We start from the raw sequence: 16605 nt of genomic DNA, 5'->3' as shown, positions 1-16605 counted from the left end.
CTCTCCCGCTCTCTCTCCCCTCTACACTTTCTTTTGTTAAATTCAACCAGATCCATCCATCAACAGCAACTTGCTCATGCCGTGACTTGATCTGTCAGCGTTTTCTCTACCGGTCTTCCCCCGCTCGCGTGCTCGCAAGCTTCTTTTAGCGCCCCGCGCCTGGCATTCTTCGGTGACCGACAGCCGCTTAGTGTACGCTCCCCTCCACTTGGGGAAGACGACCAAGTGCTTTTTTTAAGCCGTCACCAGTAACCTCGGGGTGCAGCAGGAAGTGACTGGCATTGAGACTCCTCCTTTATCCTTTTTAACCCTATCTCGCTGCTGTTGGGGTACTCTAACTTCAATCTTGTCTCCCCATCTCTCGAGCCCTTTGGACGACCTGCCCATATTACATACAACCCACTCCGTCGTCTCGTCTAGGCGGCTCCGCTTCATTCTCCTCCTCCCCCTCACTCCAAGTCTTCCCCCGACTACATCCGTCCACCGCTCCTCTGGTTCCGGTCAAGACCGGCCTTAAATAAACCCATCGAGGCATCCAGCGGATGAGCCTCCTGAGACCAGATTCACATTCATCCGCGGCCATGGCGACGACCGGAGAGAAGAGTGACGACGTGCACCAGGTGCCACCATCTCTCCCCCCAGCACCAATGGAGGACTACGCCTTCCCCGAGCAGCGCCTGAAGAAGGTGATGGATGATCCAGAGAAAACACCACTCCTCCTGGTTGCGTGTGGTTCATTCTCCCCCATTACCTACCTACACTTGCGGATGTTCGAGATGGCGTCCGATTACGTCAAGTTCAGCACGGACTTCGAGCTGATCGGGGGCTATCTGTCCCCTGTGTCCGACGCCTATCGTAAGGCTGGTCTGGCTAGCGCAGAGCATCGGTAGGGCGCATCGTTGTTAGTTTGATTAGAGACAGCTACTGAGAAATTGTGAACAGCATCGCCATGTGCCAACTGGCGGTCGAGCAGACGTCCGACTGGCTAATGGTGGATCCGTGGGAGCCGATGCAGAAGGAATATCAGCCTACCGCTATTGTCCTGGATCATTTTGACTACGAGATAAACACGGTGCGGAAGGGCATTGACACCGGAAATGGGACGCGCAAGCCGGTCCGCGTGGCCCTTCTGGCGGGTGCGGATTTGATTCACACCATGTCGACTCCTGGTGTGTGGAGTGAGAAGGATCTTGATCACATCCTGGGTAAATATGGAGTGCGTGCGATCCTATCCGGCAGCATATGCGACCTGGCTGATCTTCTTTCTAGTCTTTCATCGTCGAGCGCAGCGGCACAGACATCGACGAGGCGCTTGCGAGCTTGCAGCCGTGGAAGGATAACATCTATGTGATTCAGCAGCTCATCCAGAATGACGTCAGCAGCACTAAGATCCGTCTATTCTTGAGACGAGAGATGAGCGTGCGTTACCTTATCCCGGTTCCTGTCATCCACTATATCGAGCAACACCATCTCTACGAGGACGACGGAGCGGCCGGTACCAAGACAAATGACAAGGGCAAGGGCAAACAAGTCGTGAGCTCGGATTGAATTTCGAGGGCACCATTCCCTGGAGTACTTTCGGCCTAGAGGGAGTGAGCCTAGGAACTTCAACAAGAGACGATACGGAGACTCAACGGCTACCCTGGTCGAGTCTTACATTGATACCATGAAACTGCAACACCACTGCCAACCCTGCGTCAAGATTATCATCATCATCTAACTGTCGACGTCGTACACATGCACAACAGGAGGCCTGTCATGAGCGACGATAATTCGTGTTTTTCCGGGAGTTTCATCGACTATCGACCTCACAGGAGCGCTGCTGTGTGGCAGACTTCTAAGCACGATAGGTTCCCCGTCATGCGTTGCTGACCGAGGGCGATTGATCTGTTTCGTCGTATCTTCTTAACACGAGGGCGGCCTTACCATTAGATATTGCTGCCTGTCAGGGAGACTTGTTTTAACTTGTTTTACGTGTCTGTGCCGGCGGCTGCCCGCGGCGCCTCAAGCGCTACGAGGAACGGTTCGGCCGTACACAGAGTGTTTTTATGATTTGCAACGTTGGATACCCTTTGTACATATATTCCTCGTTTCCTTACAGACGAAGAAAGCTTGGTGCTACGAAAAGTGTCTTGGATACGGAAGAGTGGCGCATATTGCACCTAGATTAGTGGATCGGATTGAATTTTGGACATCAGCCTGGTTTTGGTCTTGAGTTCACCTGAACACGGATGGAATAATTTGACCTGTATCTAGTGCAACTACATAGGTGACGGTTCGACAGCGACCGCCTAATGTTATTGGAGAAATGTGCAGGTTAGTCGAACTGTGGCAAACATGCGATAATCTGTTCCCCAAAGCGTTGCCGATGGCATGTTCAGCCAGCCATTCTCTGGCTATAGACACATATGGTATCTCCAATGAAAGCCTGTATACGAATATTATTGGAACTGACTGACGATGGTGCACAAGTCAGGCTAATCAGAGGCCGAAATCTCCCTGAGCGGTAAGAAGAACGACGATAAGTTACGATCTCGACTGATCTGGTATGCAAACCCCGCAGTGGATCGAAAGCTGAGAGGATTCGCACTTGTGCATCCAGCATGCAGTTGCAAGTACGTATACCATATTTTGGCATAATGCATATACATTACTCCGTATCTATTTGCCCTCTACGCTTCATCTTTTGGTGTTGGTGGATTACGGGAAATCTCGAAATTCACCACGGCGATGATGTGATCAGCCATAATAATAACAATCCTTTCTCTTCTCTTTGCCCGCCAAGTCCAGCAGCCGAGGGCAGCGAATCGTTTTGCCGGATTGCCCCTCCCCCTCCATTCGCCCCAATTGGCGAGATTGTTGCACGCGAAATTGATTATGATTATCGTCCAGCTCAAACGGACTGTTAGTTAACTATTCTTCTCTCCTTTGTTCCGCTCATTATCGTACTACTTTCTTATCCCCAGTGTGGGGCTGTGTTTCATTCCAGGGGCCGTTATCAATCACAACCACCATCGGGATGGGCGTATAGCGATTTCCGGCCTTGGCCGCCCCTCCGCACTCTTCAGCTTGGTATCCCCATCCTTTTTTTCGGAAATAATTATCCTGGAGCATCTAACGAGGGCAATAAGGCCTTCGTCTTTCCACTGACCCTCCGGGCGTGGCCTGTTTGCCGATTATCACAGCCACAGCGGCGAGCATGGCTTTTATCGCGATGGCAGCCAACAAGCAGCCGATAACCCCAGTGTCCCCTTCGATCTCTTCGATTTGCTCGTTACCAGATGCCATGCCTCCTCTCATGATGACTCCACCGGAGCCGGAGGATCCTCAACTACGGACAAACGACGACGCTGCAGCGGTGGTCACTGCCATCCATGTAATCGCCACAGAAAAAGCTGCCCTGGCAAATCTGGAATGCATCTACCAAACAGACAGATTGGCTCAGGAGAACATGGCTCGTGCAGTCAACCAAATTGTCAGAACAATAAAGCAAGGCGGGAAATTGGTGGTATGTGGTGTGGGCAAAAGTGGAAAGATTGGGAGGAAGTTGGAGGCGACGATGAACAGCATGGGCATATACAGTACATTCTTACATCCAACGGAAGCCCTACATGGAGACCTAGGGATGATTCGACCGGTAAGTGCTTTGCTCTTTCTGTGACTGTCCTGCGAAGTCTGCATCGATCGAGCCGGTTACTGACCTATCTTCAACAGAACGATACTCTGCTTCTGATATCGTTTTCTGGCAAGACCCCAGAACTCCTCCTTCTCCTCCCTCATATTCCATCGACGGTACCTGTGATCGCTATGACATCTCATATGGATCCTTCTATCTGTCCCTTGCTATCGTTCCAACGTCCAGAAATGGGGATCCTTCTGCCAGCTCCTATACATGAGGATGAGGAGAGCTCATTTGGAGTGTGCGCTCCGACCTCGTCCACCACAGTAGCACTGGCGCTTGGGGATGCACTGGCAATAGCCACAGCGCGAAAACTCCATCCTCTTCCGGGAAAGGGACCCGCAGAGGTTTTCAAGAGTTTTCATCCAGGCGGCGCCATCGGTGCTGCTCTTTCGCCGCCGACGCCTATATCGATGCCAACATCAGCCCCATCGATATCGCCCACTTCTGTGCCATCGGACTATCTCCGGGCGAAGTCTCTAGAGCAAGAGCCGACAGCAGGTATCACAAGTTCTGACAACAAATGTGGGCAATTGGTATCCGACATTGCAGTTGCACTCCCAAGCATTCCCACTGTTTCCTCGGTCAGTGACGTGCGAATCTTGGATATTCTTCTCACGGCGATCCAGAACCCTACGGCGAAATCCTGGGTCAAGTTGTCGCCTACAGAAATCATCCCTCCCAGCCGTGTCCGCTCTCTGTCCGTCCGCAGTAGCGTGGATATGAATGTCTCAGACGTCTCTGAGCCGCTGGCCGTCGAACAGAAGGATTGGTTGTTTGTGTCTGCAGCTAGTATGCTTCACGATGTGCGACAGTCAGTGTCAGATGCGACGAGAGCAGGCTCCAACGTCTCTGTTGTCGGTTTGCTGAACGCCGACAATGATGTCGTTGCTGTTTTCGAGCCAGAGCAGGTGTTCAACGACAACAACTGAGAGTCCGCATTCAATGTTTCCTTTTAACGATTTATCACGACTTTCACGGCTGTTCTACTTTCCTGGATTTCCCTTTATTTTATTCTTCCCCCATCATGTTTATCTCGTGTCCATACCTTGAGGACCTCGAGTGTTTGTTGATTTCAAGTTCACATTCAATACGGCACGATGCCACGGGTGCTACGTATATATTATCGGCGAAAGAAAGTATTTTGACTGCATTAAATGTTGCCAACTATTTGGGCATCTACCAAATTCCAAATTTTGGGTGGTGGTCTGGGAAAGCTCACGCAAACTGGATGTAGGACTGACCTTGGGCTCTGTTTATCTGTCAGAGCATCCATTGTAGGATATATTTAGGAGTTTTGACTGCAGCAGTCAATTGTGAATTCTACCTTGTTGGTGGAGGAAACCACTGATAAAATAACTCTGACGACTATTAAAATCACTTCCGACTTCTTATATGCGTATGCTTCCTTCAACTTCAATGCCCAGAGGCATAAAATAGACCATAGCAATTGATATCGAAAGACAAACATCCATGACGGGTCTGCGGTGGGATCTCAAAGCACACGAGCACACGATCGGGAGATTTCACAAGACTTATGGTCCAGAATAGTAATAAATATTACTATATTCAATCAAAATCCACCGCAGCATACAACAATTTTAGTATATACTCCCTTGTTCCTGGCCATGTCGAGCTGTCTCGTACCTGACAACTTCCCGACGAATGAGAAGCTCGGACTTTCCGGCAGAAAACGAGAGCTCCGCAACGTTCTGCATACGAACCTACCTCCAACTTCACCTCCGCAGTCGCCCATCTTTCCCTTGCACGAAATCTCATACAGTCACAATGTCCTCCAAATCTCTCTGGAGGAGCATCCAGCAGGGTGCCAAACGAAGCAGCGTTGCCCCCCGAAGCTCCTTCCGCTGCTTTTCATGTTCCGTACGCGCCAGACAGGAGCAGACGCCCAAGACCGACGCCAATGGCCGCATGACGCATTTCGGATTCGAGACGGTCCCAGAGGCTCAAAAGGAGACGTTAGGTGAGTTTTTTTTTTTCTAGATTTCTGCATTATGCTTCGTTCTGAATTGGCTCAATGGGCTGCTGCGGAGTTGAGTATTAACACTGCGCGAAAAAAAAGTTGGAGCGGTATTCAGCTCCGTCGCAGCGTCCTACGATACAATGAACGATCTCATGTCCCTTGGCATCCACCGTCTGTGGAAAGATCACTTTGTCCAATCCCTAAACCCGGGCTCATCGATCCCTTCGCGCCTCAATGAGACCGAGAAAGGATGGAATATCCTCGACATCGCCGGCGGGACCGGCGACATCGCATTCCGCATGCTTGATCACGCTACTAAAATCAACAACGACCACAAGACACGAGTCACAGTCGCGGATATCAATAAGGACATGCTGGCGGAGGGCAAGAAGCGCAGCATCGAGACACCTTACTACAACACCGATAGACTATCGTTCCGGCAGGCCAACGCGGAGAAGATGCCGGACATTCCGGACAACTCGGTCGATCTGTACACGGTCGCGTTTGGCATTCGTAACTTTACCGACAAGCAGGCCGCGCTGAATGAGGCGTTCCGGGTGCTGAAGCCTGGTGGTGTGTTTGCGTGTATGGAGTTCAGCAAGGTTGAAAACAGCCTGTTTAATGAGGTCTACAAGCGATGGAGCTTCAGTGCGATTCCTATGATCGGACAGATTGTCGCGGGTGATAGGGCCAGTTACCAGTATTTGGTGGAGAGTATCGAGAGGTTCCCGAGCCAGGAGGAGTTCCGCGGCATGATTCAGAAGGCTGGTTTCCTGATCCCGGGCGTTGGGTATGAGAATCTCAGCTGTGGTATTGCGGCCATCCACAAGGGTGTGAAGCCGCTCCGCAAAGAGTAAATTTGTGCTATGAATGAGATGTGGCATTAGCTTTGAAAGTCCTTGCACTTGTTATCATTGTCGACACAAGGCGAGAACTTTCAAGCTTCGTGGGAGATATCAGTCTCGTCTCCCAAACGAGACATGCCACCGTGGTTGCACGAGAGTATAACATCCGATCTGCATGCGACCTCCACGAGAAGAAGTGTGCATGCCGAGGGGATAGATACGTCTGTACTATATCGTCGATTTTTATTTATCATGTATTACTGGATCTAAGAAACAGACTCTCTACACGATGCTAAATCCTAGTCTCGGCCTCGTGCTATATTGCACAACTGATATTATATGTCATTAAATCGGCCAATAATAATTAAACATCCACAGGCAATACAGGGGAGTACTCTTGAAAATAAACAACACATCGAATTGAGCCAGAGAGGTCCCAATGGGACAGGCATCTTCCAGCAGTCTGCCACGAAGTGCATATGACGTATCTCCCTCATTCATTTACCAACTTTATAAACTAACTTATTCAGAGATATGGAGTAGATGGCTTACCTTGCCATCAGAGTACGGGACCCGGGCCCGTAGAGATGATCGGGTCACTGTTGCTCAATTATAGGTCTGTTTGGCCATAGGGAAATGTACCGAGTCGCCATGAATTGAAATTAGGTACCTGAGGTAACGGTGGGTAAATAGATAGGTAATGATGCCATTTGCGGGCTACAGTTGTGCATTGGTACGACCTATAGGTAGTTAATTTATCATTTAGTTGGGTACCTTTCTTCAACGGCACATAACGAGAGGCAACGAAGGGGAAAAAAAAAAACACTTACAGATTCAATCCACATTGACCCTTCCCCATGCTCCTTCGTCCACCGAGCAAGAGCTTCATCACGCTGACCTGGAGGTCCCGGGTCTTCTTTCTGTATACCGGCATACCAGTATGTAATGTCACCCGGCTTGGGAATCAGGGAACCGCTACGGTAAGCACGAATGACCGCATTGATATTGACTCTCTTCGATTCACTTAGGAATGGCATGTGAGCCAGGCTATATTTCAGCCTCTCAATGCAATGATATGCGAGTAGGGTAAGTCCTATCGGCTCAGACGGCGGAAACCTAAACCAATAAATAAATAAATAATATTAACTATTTGTTAAGCAATCACAGGTGCCTGTGGGTAACTAATGTATGTAAAATTGCATAGAAAAAATATTCTTCTTCCATGCGAGAATAATCTAGGGGAAAAAAAAAAAGCAAAACATACACTGGTCCTGCAGGTGTATGTTTTTCGATCCAATTAATTCTGTCCTGTGAATCGGCGATAAGGTCCGCGGAATTCGGAAATTGTTCTATAGCAGCACGCTGAATTCTTAGCTGGTTGTTGCGGAAGCTAGAAAAACAAAACATACAACCTGTCAGTAAATAATGATGCCTGTACTTATAGGCGGTCGCTATGTGGTCTTTCTTACCTTTGGTATTCGACGGGATCCCATAAAGCTCTTGCTACCCATTCCTTGTCGTATTGTTCGTAGAGCTCGCTGTCGATTTGCATTGGTGCCGCCATACTTCGTCGATACTAAGTTGGCACTCGGCAGAGAATAGTGGATTTAGCAAGGACAAGTGGGAGGGGATAAAGATGTGCGTCGGTTACTGACGCTAGCTAACTATAACTAAGTAAAAGTCCTCACGATATATAAAAGCCAGCACAGTGGGCCAGGGGTAGAACCGGCCCAGTGTGTGCAAGGAGGAGAAAGGAAGATGAAGAAGAAGGAACAGAGAAGGGTTTTTATGGCCGAAGAGGGAGATGCGAAATCTTATTCTCCTACTGTGAATCTAAAAGGGAAGAAACATGATTACCTCCTAAGTGAATCTGAACAGAAAGGAATGCAGCAGAGACAATGAATGACGTTAACCACTGATAGAAGGATGACGCCAGCCGGTGACTACAAGCTAGCAAGGGAATATAGAAGCCAAAAGCCATGCTATAGGATGAACAAAGAAGAGGAGTTTGGTATAAGCAGCGGACGGCCAGTAAATGATATTTTGGGCGGACTAGGTACCTAATGATAGGCCAGTGTTTAAAATTAAAGAAAAACACTCCAAATTAGAACTGCAAAAACGACTTTATTTACTACTCTCACTATGAAACAGAATAATCTCTGAAACAAGCCAACATGAACATACATAGCATCAAATCTTCCCGGTAGTGAGTACAGTCACGTTTAATCTAAAGCCCGAGTCCGCCTCGGCCTTGGCCTCTTCTGTTGCACCATTACCAGTCTATCCGACGTGCCGACTGCACGATCTTTACCCGATCTGTAGACCTTATGTCTGGTATCGACAGTGACATTTGTTTCATCAGTTGAAACGCCCTGGATGTTTTAAGATGTGCGTTGCAGACCCTGCAGGGTAGGATGGGTGGATGAGTAGTTGCTTCTGTTTCCTATAAGAGAGACTATCTTATTATACTGCTCAGAAGGCCAAGCTGGAAGTAATCGGAGCCAATAGCATAGTACGCGCAGTACAATGCAGCTTGCCAGCTAGTTACTAGTGGGTACATACATACGCATTCTGTCCTACCTACGTGAGTAAGTGGAGTGATGTTTAGATCCTGTCGTGTGACTGACTGAGCGAGGCAACCTAAGTACCTAGGCAGATAAATAAAGAACAACACCTCACTCAGCTCAGCTGGTTCTCTAGTTAATACATACAACAAAGATCAAAGACCAGTGCCTTTTTTTCCAACCTCTTTGAGGTCTGCATCATCCGTCTCAATCATCAAGACCCAAGAAAGGATTACACCCAAATGCATCTCAACCTCTCCTACACCGCCGTGGCTCTCCTGCTCGGCCTCGGCAATGTCGCATACGCTGAATACGAAGCTGAACAGAAACGAGACTCTGCGGCTGATACTTCGCGATTCGCTCTGCCTACCTTGACGGATCCCTTGCCGTCTGGGTGGTCGTCTATTGTCGCGACGGGCAGTGCGTCTGGTACTGGTGCTGCTACGAGTAATACAGCTACTGGCACGGCTACGGCTACGAGTTCTTCATCGCCCACTGCGTCTACGTCTGCGTCTGCATCCGAATCTGCTTCATCTTCGGACTCTTCTTCATCGTCCTCTACTTCGGATTCGTCCTCTTCGGGGTCCACTTCTTCGCCCTCTGCCTCCGCCACAAACCCTACCTCTCCAACTGCCAGCAGCAGCAGCACCGTGATAATTACTCCTTCAAGCAGCGAGTCTTCCGGTCTCTTCACCATCCAAACTACCTCTCCAACAACGACCCCCGGGCTCAAATCAACTGCCACCTCAGTCGTACCCGCAGCATCTACTAGCGGCGCGATCACCAGCACCGCAACAGCGACTACGATAGTCCAGCCGTCCAACACGGCAGAGAGTTCGTCTCCGAGCCCATCCTTGAATGCGAACGGTGGAGTGACCCTGGCTTCGAGGGCGTGGGATGCAGGGATCATGGCTGGTTTGACCGGTCTTGTGGCTGTGCTCCTGGGTTAGTTAGGCAGCTTAATTAAGTTGGTTGGTGAGATTGCCATACGGATTACAGAATGGATCTGGCATGAGCATTACGCATTACGCATTATGAAAAATTGATGGACATAAATTGTACAAATATCAAACATATGGCTATGAGAAAATGATTGCATCTGAGTGGTAGCGAGTTGCACAGAAAAAAAAAAAAAAATAGAAAGGATATTTAGCTTTCTCTACTTATATGGGTTTGCTGACTGCATGACTCTATAAAGACTAAGTTTTGTCATGAACCGGAGTAGAAAGCTATGATCGATAGATATTCCTAAAGGCGCTGAAATACAACCGTGACTAGGTAAGGACAGTCGTACTCCGTGCCGCAATAAAAAGCCGATTTACTATATACTTCGAGTGTTTGCACATGCACATGTCTTTTTGTCTTACTATATCTTCCTGAAAAGCCAACTGGACTAGTTGTTAAATCTGATTGGAAATTTGAATTGGGTGACCAAAACATTTACCTGGATAATCTGTAAGCTCTCTGGAACGGCGGCATTCGGATTGCTATGATTTTCAAAGATACTTAATCCAAAGGTCCAAGTTAGTCGCCCACTCAATAACATTCCATATGCGCAAATATAGTTTCGATAATACTCCAGTGCATTCTCTAGCTTGCCCGATGTTATCCCATATGCGCAACTAATCAGGTCACGTTTAATGCTAGCGTAGCTGATCTTCCTTTACCCCTCATTTTCTTTCCATTCAGGCAATCATCCATATTTAACACTACCTCCGTCGCCTCCTGCTCTGTTCACGATGTGGGAACCAGTGGCTGTCCCCTTTCAGAACTCCCAGCCTCTGCCTACTCTACCTACAACAGATGAAATCCGCGCCTGCACCAATATTCTGTGGGAGACGAGCGCCTCCAAGGTTGTGGCGGTCAACGACGATATTGTTGTAAAATATGGAGGTTGTATAGACGTCCGGGAAGGCCAGGCTTTGGTTTACCTGGAACGACACGTCCCAGAAGTTCCGGCCCCTCGACTGTATGCGATGTACCATGATCCCCATGATTCCAGCCAACTTTTCTTGATTATGCAACGCGTTCCCGGGGTGCAGCTGGATAAGATCTGGCCATCATTGGCGGAGTCCGAGAAGGATGACATTATCGCCAAACTCAAACTAATATTCGACGCCATGCGAAAGGCCGAGTGTCCATGGCCCGACTTTTTCGGAAGCCTGGACGGGGGCGGCCTACCTCACTACCTATTCTATAGCCAACATGGCGATGAGAGATTCCTAGGGCCTTTCTCCGACGAATCTGCCTTAGTTGCGGCCCTTGTCGGTAATTATAGAGCCCTGGTCGAACGCAATAACCGGCCAGACTACAAGGCTCGCTTCTACGAAAAACATTTCCCTCGCGTCTTTCAAGGTCACCGGCCCACATTGACGCATGGGGACGTTCTGCAGAGGAACATTATGGTTGCGGAGAATACAAGTCGGAAAAATGAACAAGGTGGGCGATCATTTGACGTCGTACTGGTCGATTGGGAAAATTCCGGCTGGTTTCCTGACTTCTGGGAATGCTTTTGTGCATCTTGGCCTTTTGTTTGGCAGTGGGATGAAGACTGGTACTGGCGAGTCCAGGAGTCTATTCAAGTATGGCCCGCCGAGTTGGCCGTAATTCAACTGATTGACAGGGATCTCGGCTGGTACCTTTAGAACGAGATCGATGTGTTTTCTTAACTACAAAGAAAAAGAGCATATAAAAGCAAAACAAGATACCAATGTCGTTTCTGATTCTATATAGCCATCTTTGATCAGGACAATGCTGATGTCCGTTGTTCTGACATTATCTTCGCAGACTCTGCGGATAACAGGTATGCTCGATTACTGACACCTTATCGGGAATCCACAAAGGTTACGTTACCTGAACGCCGCCCGCAGGGGAACTCGTAAAGTTAGCATTAATGTCAGGTACTATCCCATCTCAAGACCCTTTTCCTCTTAACGGACCTTTCTTCTTGTCGGTCAATCGCTCCTACTACAAATCCTCCCCGCGCACCCGTGCAAGATTACGTCTCTGCTGCCAGAAGTGGTCAGGGGGTATTACTATCCACAGGGACAGACTCGGCGTCAATGGTCGTGTCGAGGGTCGAAAGTGCGAAACTAGAGTTTAAAGTAGCACTCAATGTGCAGGACCAACGGGTAGACTTACCTTTGACCTGCAACTACTCTGACTTGGGACGTCTCAAGGAGAAAGAGTGTAATAATTGGCACATCCTCGAGTAGTGTAGTTACGATCCATGCGGGTTTAAGCACAGTATCCTGTTGGATGGAGGGAAATTGCAAGCCCTAAGATATATTGCTAGAATATCTCCTTGCGACGTTAGCCTGATATTCCGAGAGGGAAACTGTATCTTTGGACACCAGTGCTTCAAATACCCTGCACAAATCCTTATTGTTTTTTTTTTTTTTGTATGCGTTGTATCGCTCACACCGCTTTCTGATACGTTAAATAATGTCGTATCAACTGGGACAGGCGAGAGCGGTTATTTCCAGTGGAGAACTTCTCTACCTTCTGCTTCCTTTTACAGCCGTATTTCTATTAGTCTCTGTGCGTTTTCAAGGCCACTCTTTATAGGATTCGATTTTGGTTTTACTTATATATTAAATATCTGTGCATTACATATAACTTATCCCTGATCTCATACTAAGTAGTGCCCCAGATACTGACCTCTCACTGAGTCGTCTGATCCCACAGACTGGACACCGTAACATTGTTGACCCATCCGCCGTCACTCTTGTCCTGCAGCACAGTAAATCCAACTTCCTTCTTTTGTCCAGGCAGCAGCACGAAAGAGTTCTCGTCGAAATATCCTACTGTGCCGCCCGGATAGTCCAGCCACGTATACAGCGAGACGCCTGACTTCGCTTCCACAACGAACGTCGTTTCGTTGGGACCCTTGGTGACTGATAGACCAGGATCAACAAGTTTCAGCTTGTTCGGGAAGACGGGCGTGAAGTGGTTTTGATGCGTGAACGCCTTTGCAGACGAGTTTGACGGAGTATTGGGTGCGTTGCCAATTGCTTCGACAGATAAAATCAGAATGGAATCGCTTGGGTTAGATAAGGTGAGATTGTTAACATTTGTGGTGTAAATATTAGTTGTGTTGAGCGCCCCAACTGTGAAGTTGGCTGAGGATGGAGTGCCAGCGTTATTAGGTAGTGGTTTGCCTTTCAGGTCTAGCCAAGTCAAATTCGCCGTTCCTGAGACTGATTCCCACAGATCTGATGTGATGTAGATTTCAAGGTCTCCGGTGGTGTAGTTCCAGAATGGAGAAATGATCACGGGTTGGTAGATATCTCTAGCAACATAGTGAAGTACCTTCCAGCGGCCGTCGTACTCGATACCAGCCCATGTGGGCGCTTGCCAGATGTCTTCGAGCTGCCAGTATAGCGATCCCAGTTGTCGTTCTGGCATACCGCTTCCTCGTCGATAGAATTGGATCTCGGACTTGTACATGTCTGCCTGGAAGATTTGAGTCGCATGGCACCAGGCGCTGAAGTTGGCTACCGAATCTGTCTTGTTAGGAATCGGGTAGTACCGTTCCACAGCGACAGTCATCTCGCCCATGCCCATGGAACTGTTCTTGAAGTTGTCTGTGCTGAGGTCACCAGAGGGATAGTGGTGATTCCGCAGCATGATTACACTGCTATTGAAGTGTAGATCTTCTGGGTCAACAGCCTGCCGCCAGGTCTGGAGACTCGGCATGCTGTGGAAGCCAAATTCGTTGGCGAAGCGTCCGACGGGGTAAGCGGAATAGTTGAACGAGATGCTGCTGTCGTAATTATAAAAGTCGGTGTCGCCGTAGACAGCACCAGGTGTGAGATTCCAGTATCGCTCAACCATAGGCACTGGGGCAGAGAGATTGACTTCGAGATATCCATTTGTCGTGCTGCTAGGATTGTACGAAATGGACCGCGTATTCTCATATACCAGAGGTAGAATGAGGCTGATGAATAGCTTCTCGTATTCTCCAGCATATCTGCCGTAGTGATCAGGATCGGTCTCGTTCGCCAGCTGGAGCATCAAGCTTTCTATTTCATTCCCACCAGCCCAGAGAGCTAATGACGGGTGGTGGTTTAAGCGTCTCACGTTGTAGACCACCTCTTCGGCGACGTTGTCGAGGAACTCTTCATCAACGGGATATAAATCGTCGCTGAATTCGAACTCACTCCATAGCAGCACTCCCCGTTCATCTGCAATGTCGTAGATAAAATCGGGGAGGTAAGCCCCAGATGCCCAGACCCGTAGCATATTCTGGTTTCCAGCGACAATCGAGTCAAATAGCCTGTTCATCCTATCTTTTGTAACACGAGGCCAGAACGCATCCGGAGGAATGAAGTTCGAACCCTTGGCGTAGAACTCATGCCCGTTTATCTCAAAGTGCCAGTTCGCTCCAGGTGCAATTCCCATGTCCAGCTGTTGCTCGGTAATATTTGTCCGGTTAAGCACGATTGTCCGGAAGCCACTCCTCTTTGTGACAGTAGCGAGTGTATTGTTCTTCTGATCGATCACACTCACCGTTATAGTATACAGATTCTGATCGCCGAGACCGTTCGGCCACCAAAGCTTCGGTGCGTCTGGATCTATGAGAGTCGTACCAGTAATCGAGTTCCCAGAAACAGTCACATTGTCAAGCGGCGTGGTTCCGAGACCGAAGTCTGGCCTGTCAGCCTCTCTGATCTCGATGGACATAGAAGCGCCTTCTGGGAGATCTCCCAGATAGTCGATACTTGCATTAACCACCCAAGGCTGGCTCTGGTCCGGAATCAGGTGGTTAAGCTGTCCCTCTCTGTAAATATCCAGATCTGTATTCAAGACATAGAGGCCTTTTGAACGCTGCAGCTGCACGATATATGCCGGTTTCCATGGTCCAGCTGGAGCGAATGCTGGTCCCCAGTCCCAACCAAAGTCCGATTGCTCCTTGCGCATGAATTCCCTATTGGGGTATTCATAGGTGAGTTGGATCCCATATGGCCATTCTAAAGAAATAAGCATGTCACCACGAGTATATGAGTCTTTAGGTGAACACACTAACCTGCCTGCCCTGGCTGGTTGGCGATAGCATTGACAATGTTCGGTGCGCTTCCGAAATTGAGACTCAAGATGGGATCACCACTACAGTTCTTTAATATATTGGACACATCGAAGTGATATTGTCGGAATTGATTATTTGTCGCCGCGACAAATTGCCCACAAAGTTCGATGGTCGTGAATGTATCCAATCCATCAAAAACAAGCCATGATGAATCGTAGTCATCGCTCCTGAGTATCACTGATTAGCTGCAGGTGACTGTATCCTCCTGTATTGGTAGACTTACAGTCCGTTGATAGGATGGCTAACATATGTCCAATTGCGAGCTGCTACCCAGCGGAGATTGAAGTCATTGAGACCGTAGTAGCTTTACAAGATAAGTAAAAGATCAGTTCCAACTCCCGCAAAACAGCACCGGCCGAGACTTACGGGTCACCTAGTGGTCATTTAGTATGTAGAGCAAAAAGGATTTCTACGGAAAGATCAGACTCACCAATAACACCAGCCGCATACAGATCCAACTGGACATGAGAAGGCAACTTTCCGACAACTGATATACCCAGCTCCTTGTTACTTACCGTCCACCCGTCACCGCTAAGATCGATAACATTCTGTGCCGACGCGAGGCTTGAAAGACCGGTCGCAGCCAGGACTAGCGCGGCTTGGATCCCCAAGAGCATCGTGACAATCAGCCCGCAAGTCCGTCTTGCCTTGAGAGAGCGGTCAAAGTCCCAGCATCACAGAACAACCTTTCAAGTTTCCTGCGACTTGCCGGAACGAAGGGAGATTTTATGCCGCAGCCTCGCTTTTAGAGTAGGCCGCAGTCATAAGGCCCATGCATTTCGACGGAAGTAATTTTTCCGCAATCAATTAGGGGCCAAAACCATGTACAGTACATTGATTCTTTAACCGGAGCCAGCATGGCACCAAGGGGCACAGAGACTCGAGAGTGACATCGTGCAAGCTCAAAGCTCAGGTGCTACGATGATCTGTGCCCTGGGATTACGCCGGATCGAGTTGGATAAATGCGGGGTTTTCTAGGGCTACCCGGTGGCTTGAATTGAGAACTTAAATGGAAGAAAAGAAAACAAGATCCAGCCATGTTGACAAGGGGTTTAGCCGGCGTCTTTGGTAGATCGTCCACGAGTGAGTGTTGAACATCCCTGATCGAAAAGATAGACATAACTACACAGGTATGGTAGTCGATTTCGGTCTTTTAATCTAAATCAGTGAATAAGAAAGAGAGGTGGGGATATCAAGTAACGTTTTGATCTTTATCTATCGGATAGGTAGTCCGGCAATCCCGCACCTACTAAGAACAAACCACTGATGTTCGTGCTCTTCCTTGTCTAAGCTGCATCCATATTATAAGATATCAAGTGCTCTGGGAAGATTGTTATATTCCTAATTATAATCCATAAGTTGCGTCATAATACCCTATAATATATGTACAAAAAAGCCTGCACTAGTGTTCTAAAACATGTTTTATATACTTTTGACACCAGAGGCCT

The 16605-nt window shown here is 48.5% G+C and overlaps 7 protein-coding genes across 7 annotated transcripts; 5 read left to right on the top strand and 2 right to left on the bottom strand.

The window, feature by feature from the left end:
• The first annotated feature begins 291 nt into the window (after nt 1-291).
• C8Q69DRAFT_304619 (hypothetical protein) lies at nt 292-1883 on the top strand. Its single transcript, XM_028627186.1, has 3 exons — nt 292-886; nt 943-1216; nt 1270-1883. Exons 1-3 carry the CDS (start codon nt 543-545, stop codon nt 1546-1548), a joined length of 897 nt encoding a protein of 298 aa, XP_028484433.1. The 5' UTR covers nt 292-542; the 3' UTR covers nt 1549-1883.
• A 1171-nt stretch (nt 1884-3054) lies between these two features.
• Nucleotides 3055-4789, top strand: C8Q69DRAFT_304628 (sugar isomerase). Its single transcript, XM_028627187.1, has 2 exons — nt 3055-3637; nt 3715-4789. The coding sequence occupies exons 1-2, from the start codon at nt 3200-3202 to the stop codon at nt 4609-4611; spliced, it is 1335 nt and encodes a 444-aa protein (XP_028484432.1). The 5' UTR covers nt 3055-3199; the 3' UTR covers nt 4612-4789.
• A 610-nt stretch (nt 4790-5399) lies between these two features.
• On the top strand, nt 5400-6822 carry C8Q69DRAFT_471514 (ubiquinone biosynthesis methyltransferase coq5). The gene is made up of 2 exons (XM_028630914.1): nt 5400-5660; nt 5760-6822. Exons 1-2 carry the CDS (start codon nt 5468-5470, stop codon nt 6515-6517), a joined length of 951 nt encoding a protein of 316 aa, XP_028484431.1. The 5' UTR covers nt 5400-5467; the 3' UTR covers nt 6518-6822.
• C8Q69DRAFT_471513 (hypothetical protein) lies at nt 6823-8460 on the bottom strand. Its single transcript, XM_028630913.1, has 3 exons — nt 7975-8460; nt 7770-7895; nt 6823-7621 (listed from the first exon to the last, which is right to left on the bottom strand). Exons 1-3 carry the CDS (start codon nt 8067-8069, stop codon nt 7264-7266), a joined length of 579 nt encoding a protein of 192 aa, XP_028484430.1. The 5' UTR covers nt 8070-8460; the 3' UTR covers nt 6823-7263.
• A 658-nt stretch (nt 8461-9118) lies between these two features.
• C8Q69DRAFT_471510 (hypothetical protein) lies at nt 9119-10237 on the top strand. Its single transcript, XM_028630912.1, has one exon. The coding sequence runs from the start codon at nt 9312-9314 to the stop codon at nt 10017-10019; it is 708 nt and encodes a 235-aa protein (XP_028484429.1). The 5' UTR covers nt 9119-9311; the 3' UTR covers nt 10020-10237.
• A 571-nt stretch (nt 10238-10808) lies between these two features.
• Nucleotides 10809-11714, top strand: C8Q69DRAFT_445705 (phosphotransferase enzyme family protein; the record flags this gene model as incomplete). The annotated part of the gene is made up of 1 exon (XM_028629082.1): nt 10809-11714. The coding sequence occupies one exon, from the start codon at nt 10809-10811 to the stop codon at nt 11712-11714; it is 906 nt and encodes a 301-aa protein (XP_028484428.1).
• A 1018-nt stretch (nt 11715-12732) lies between these two features.
• On the bottom strand, nt 12733-15774 carry C8Q69DRAFT_404316 (putative beta-mannosidase; the record flags this gene model as incomplete). The annotated part of the gene is made up of 4 exons (XM_028628033.1): nt 12733-15041; nt 15098-15324; nt 15381-15461; nt 15584-15774. 4 exons carry the CDS (start codon nt 15772-15774, stop codon nt 12733-12735), a joined length of 2808 nt encoding a protein of 935 aa, XP_028484427.1.
• Between the last annotated feature and the right edge of the window lie 831 nt (nt 15775-16605).

This window comes from Paecilomyces variotii (genome assembly GCF_004022145.1).
Source record: "Paecilomyces variotii strain CBS 101075 chromosome Unknown C8Q69scaffold_7, whole genome shotgun sequence".
NCBI classification, from domain to species: domain Eukaryota; kingdom Fungi; phylum Ascomycota; class Eurotiomycetes; order Eurotiales; family Thermoascaceae; genus Paecilomyces; species Paecilomyces variotii.
This window is presented reverse-complemented; position numbering and strand designations above follow the sequence as displayed.

Excerpts from the sequence above, each read along its gene's own strand:
- C8Q69DRAFT_304628 (XM_028627187.1), top strand. The coding sequence starts at position 3,200 with ATGGCTTTTATCGCGATGGCAGCCAACAAGCAGCCGATAACCCCAGTG. Across the intron at positions 3,638-3,714 it reads ACCTAGGGATGATTCGACCG|AACGATACTCTGCTTCTGAT; the intron begins GTAAGTGCTTTG and ends TATCTTCAACAG.
- C8Q69DRAFT_471513 (XM_028630913.1), bottom strand. The coding sequence starts at position 8,069 with ATGGCGGCACCAATGCAAATCGACAGCGAGCTCTACGAACAATACGAC. Across the intron at positions 7,896-7,974 it reads GATCCCGTCGAATACCAAAG|CTTCCGCAACAACCAGCTAA; the intron begins GTAAGAAAGACC and ends TTGTTTTTCTAG. Across the intron at positions 7,622-7,769 it reads CATACACCTGCAGGACCAGT|GTTTCCGCCGTCTGAGCCGA; the intron begins GTATGTTTTGCT and ends TTATTGGTTTAG.
- C8Q69DRAFT_304619 (XM_028627186.1), top strand. The coding sequence starts at position 543 with ATGAGCCTCCTGAGACCAGATTCACATTCATCCGCGGCCATGGCGACG. Across the intron at positions 887-942 it reads CTGGCTAGCGCAGAGCATCG|CATCGCCATGTGCCAACTGG; the intron begins GTAGGGCGCATC and ends AATTGTGAACAG. Across the intron at positions 1,217-1,269 it reads ACATCCTGGGTAAATATGGA|TCTTTCATCGTCGAGCGCAG; the intron begins GTGCGTGCGATC and ends TCTTCTTTCTAG.
- C8Q69DRAFT_471510 (XM_028630912.1), top strand. The coding sequence starts at position 9,312 with ATGCATCTCAACCTCTCCTACACCGCCGTGGCTCTCCTGCTCGGCCTC.
- C8Q69DRAFT_471514 (XM_028630914.1), top strand. The coding sequence starts at position 5,468 with ATGTCCTCCAAATCTCTCTGGAGGAGCATCCAGCAGGGTGCCAAACGA. Across the intron at positions 5,661-5,759 it reads GGCTCAAAAGGAGACGTTAG|TTGGAGCGGTATTCAGCTCC; the intron begins GTGAGTTTTTTT and ends GCGAAAAAAAAG.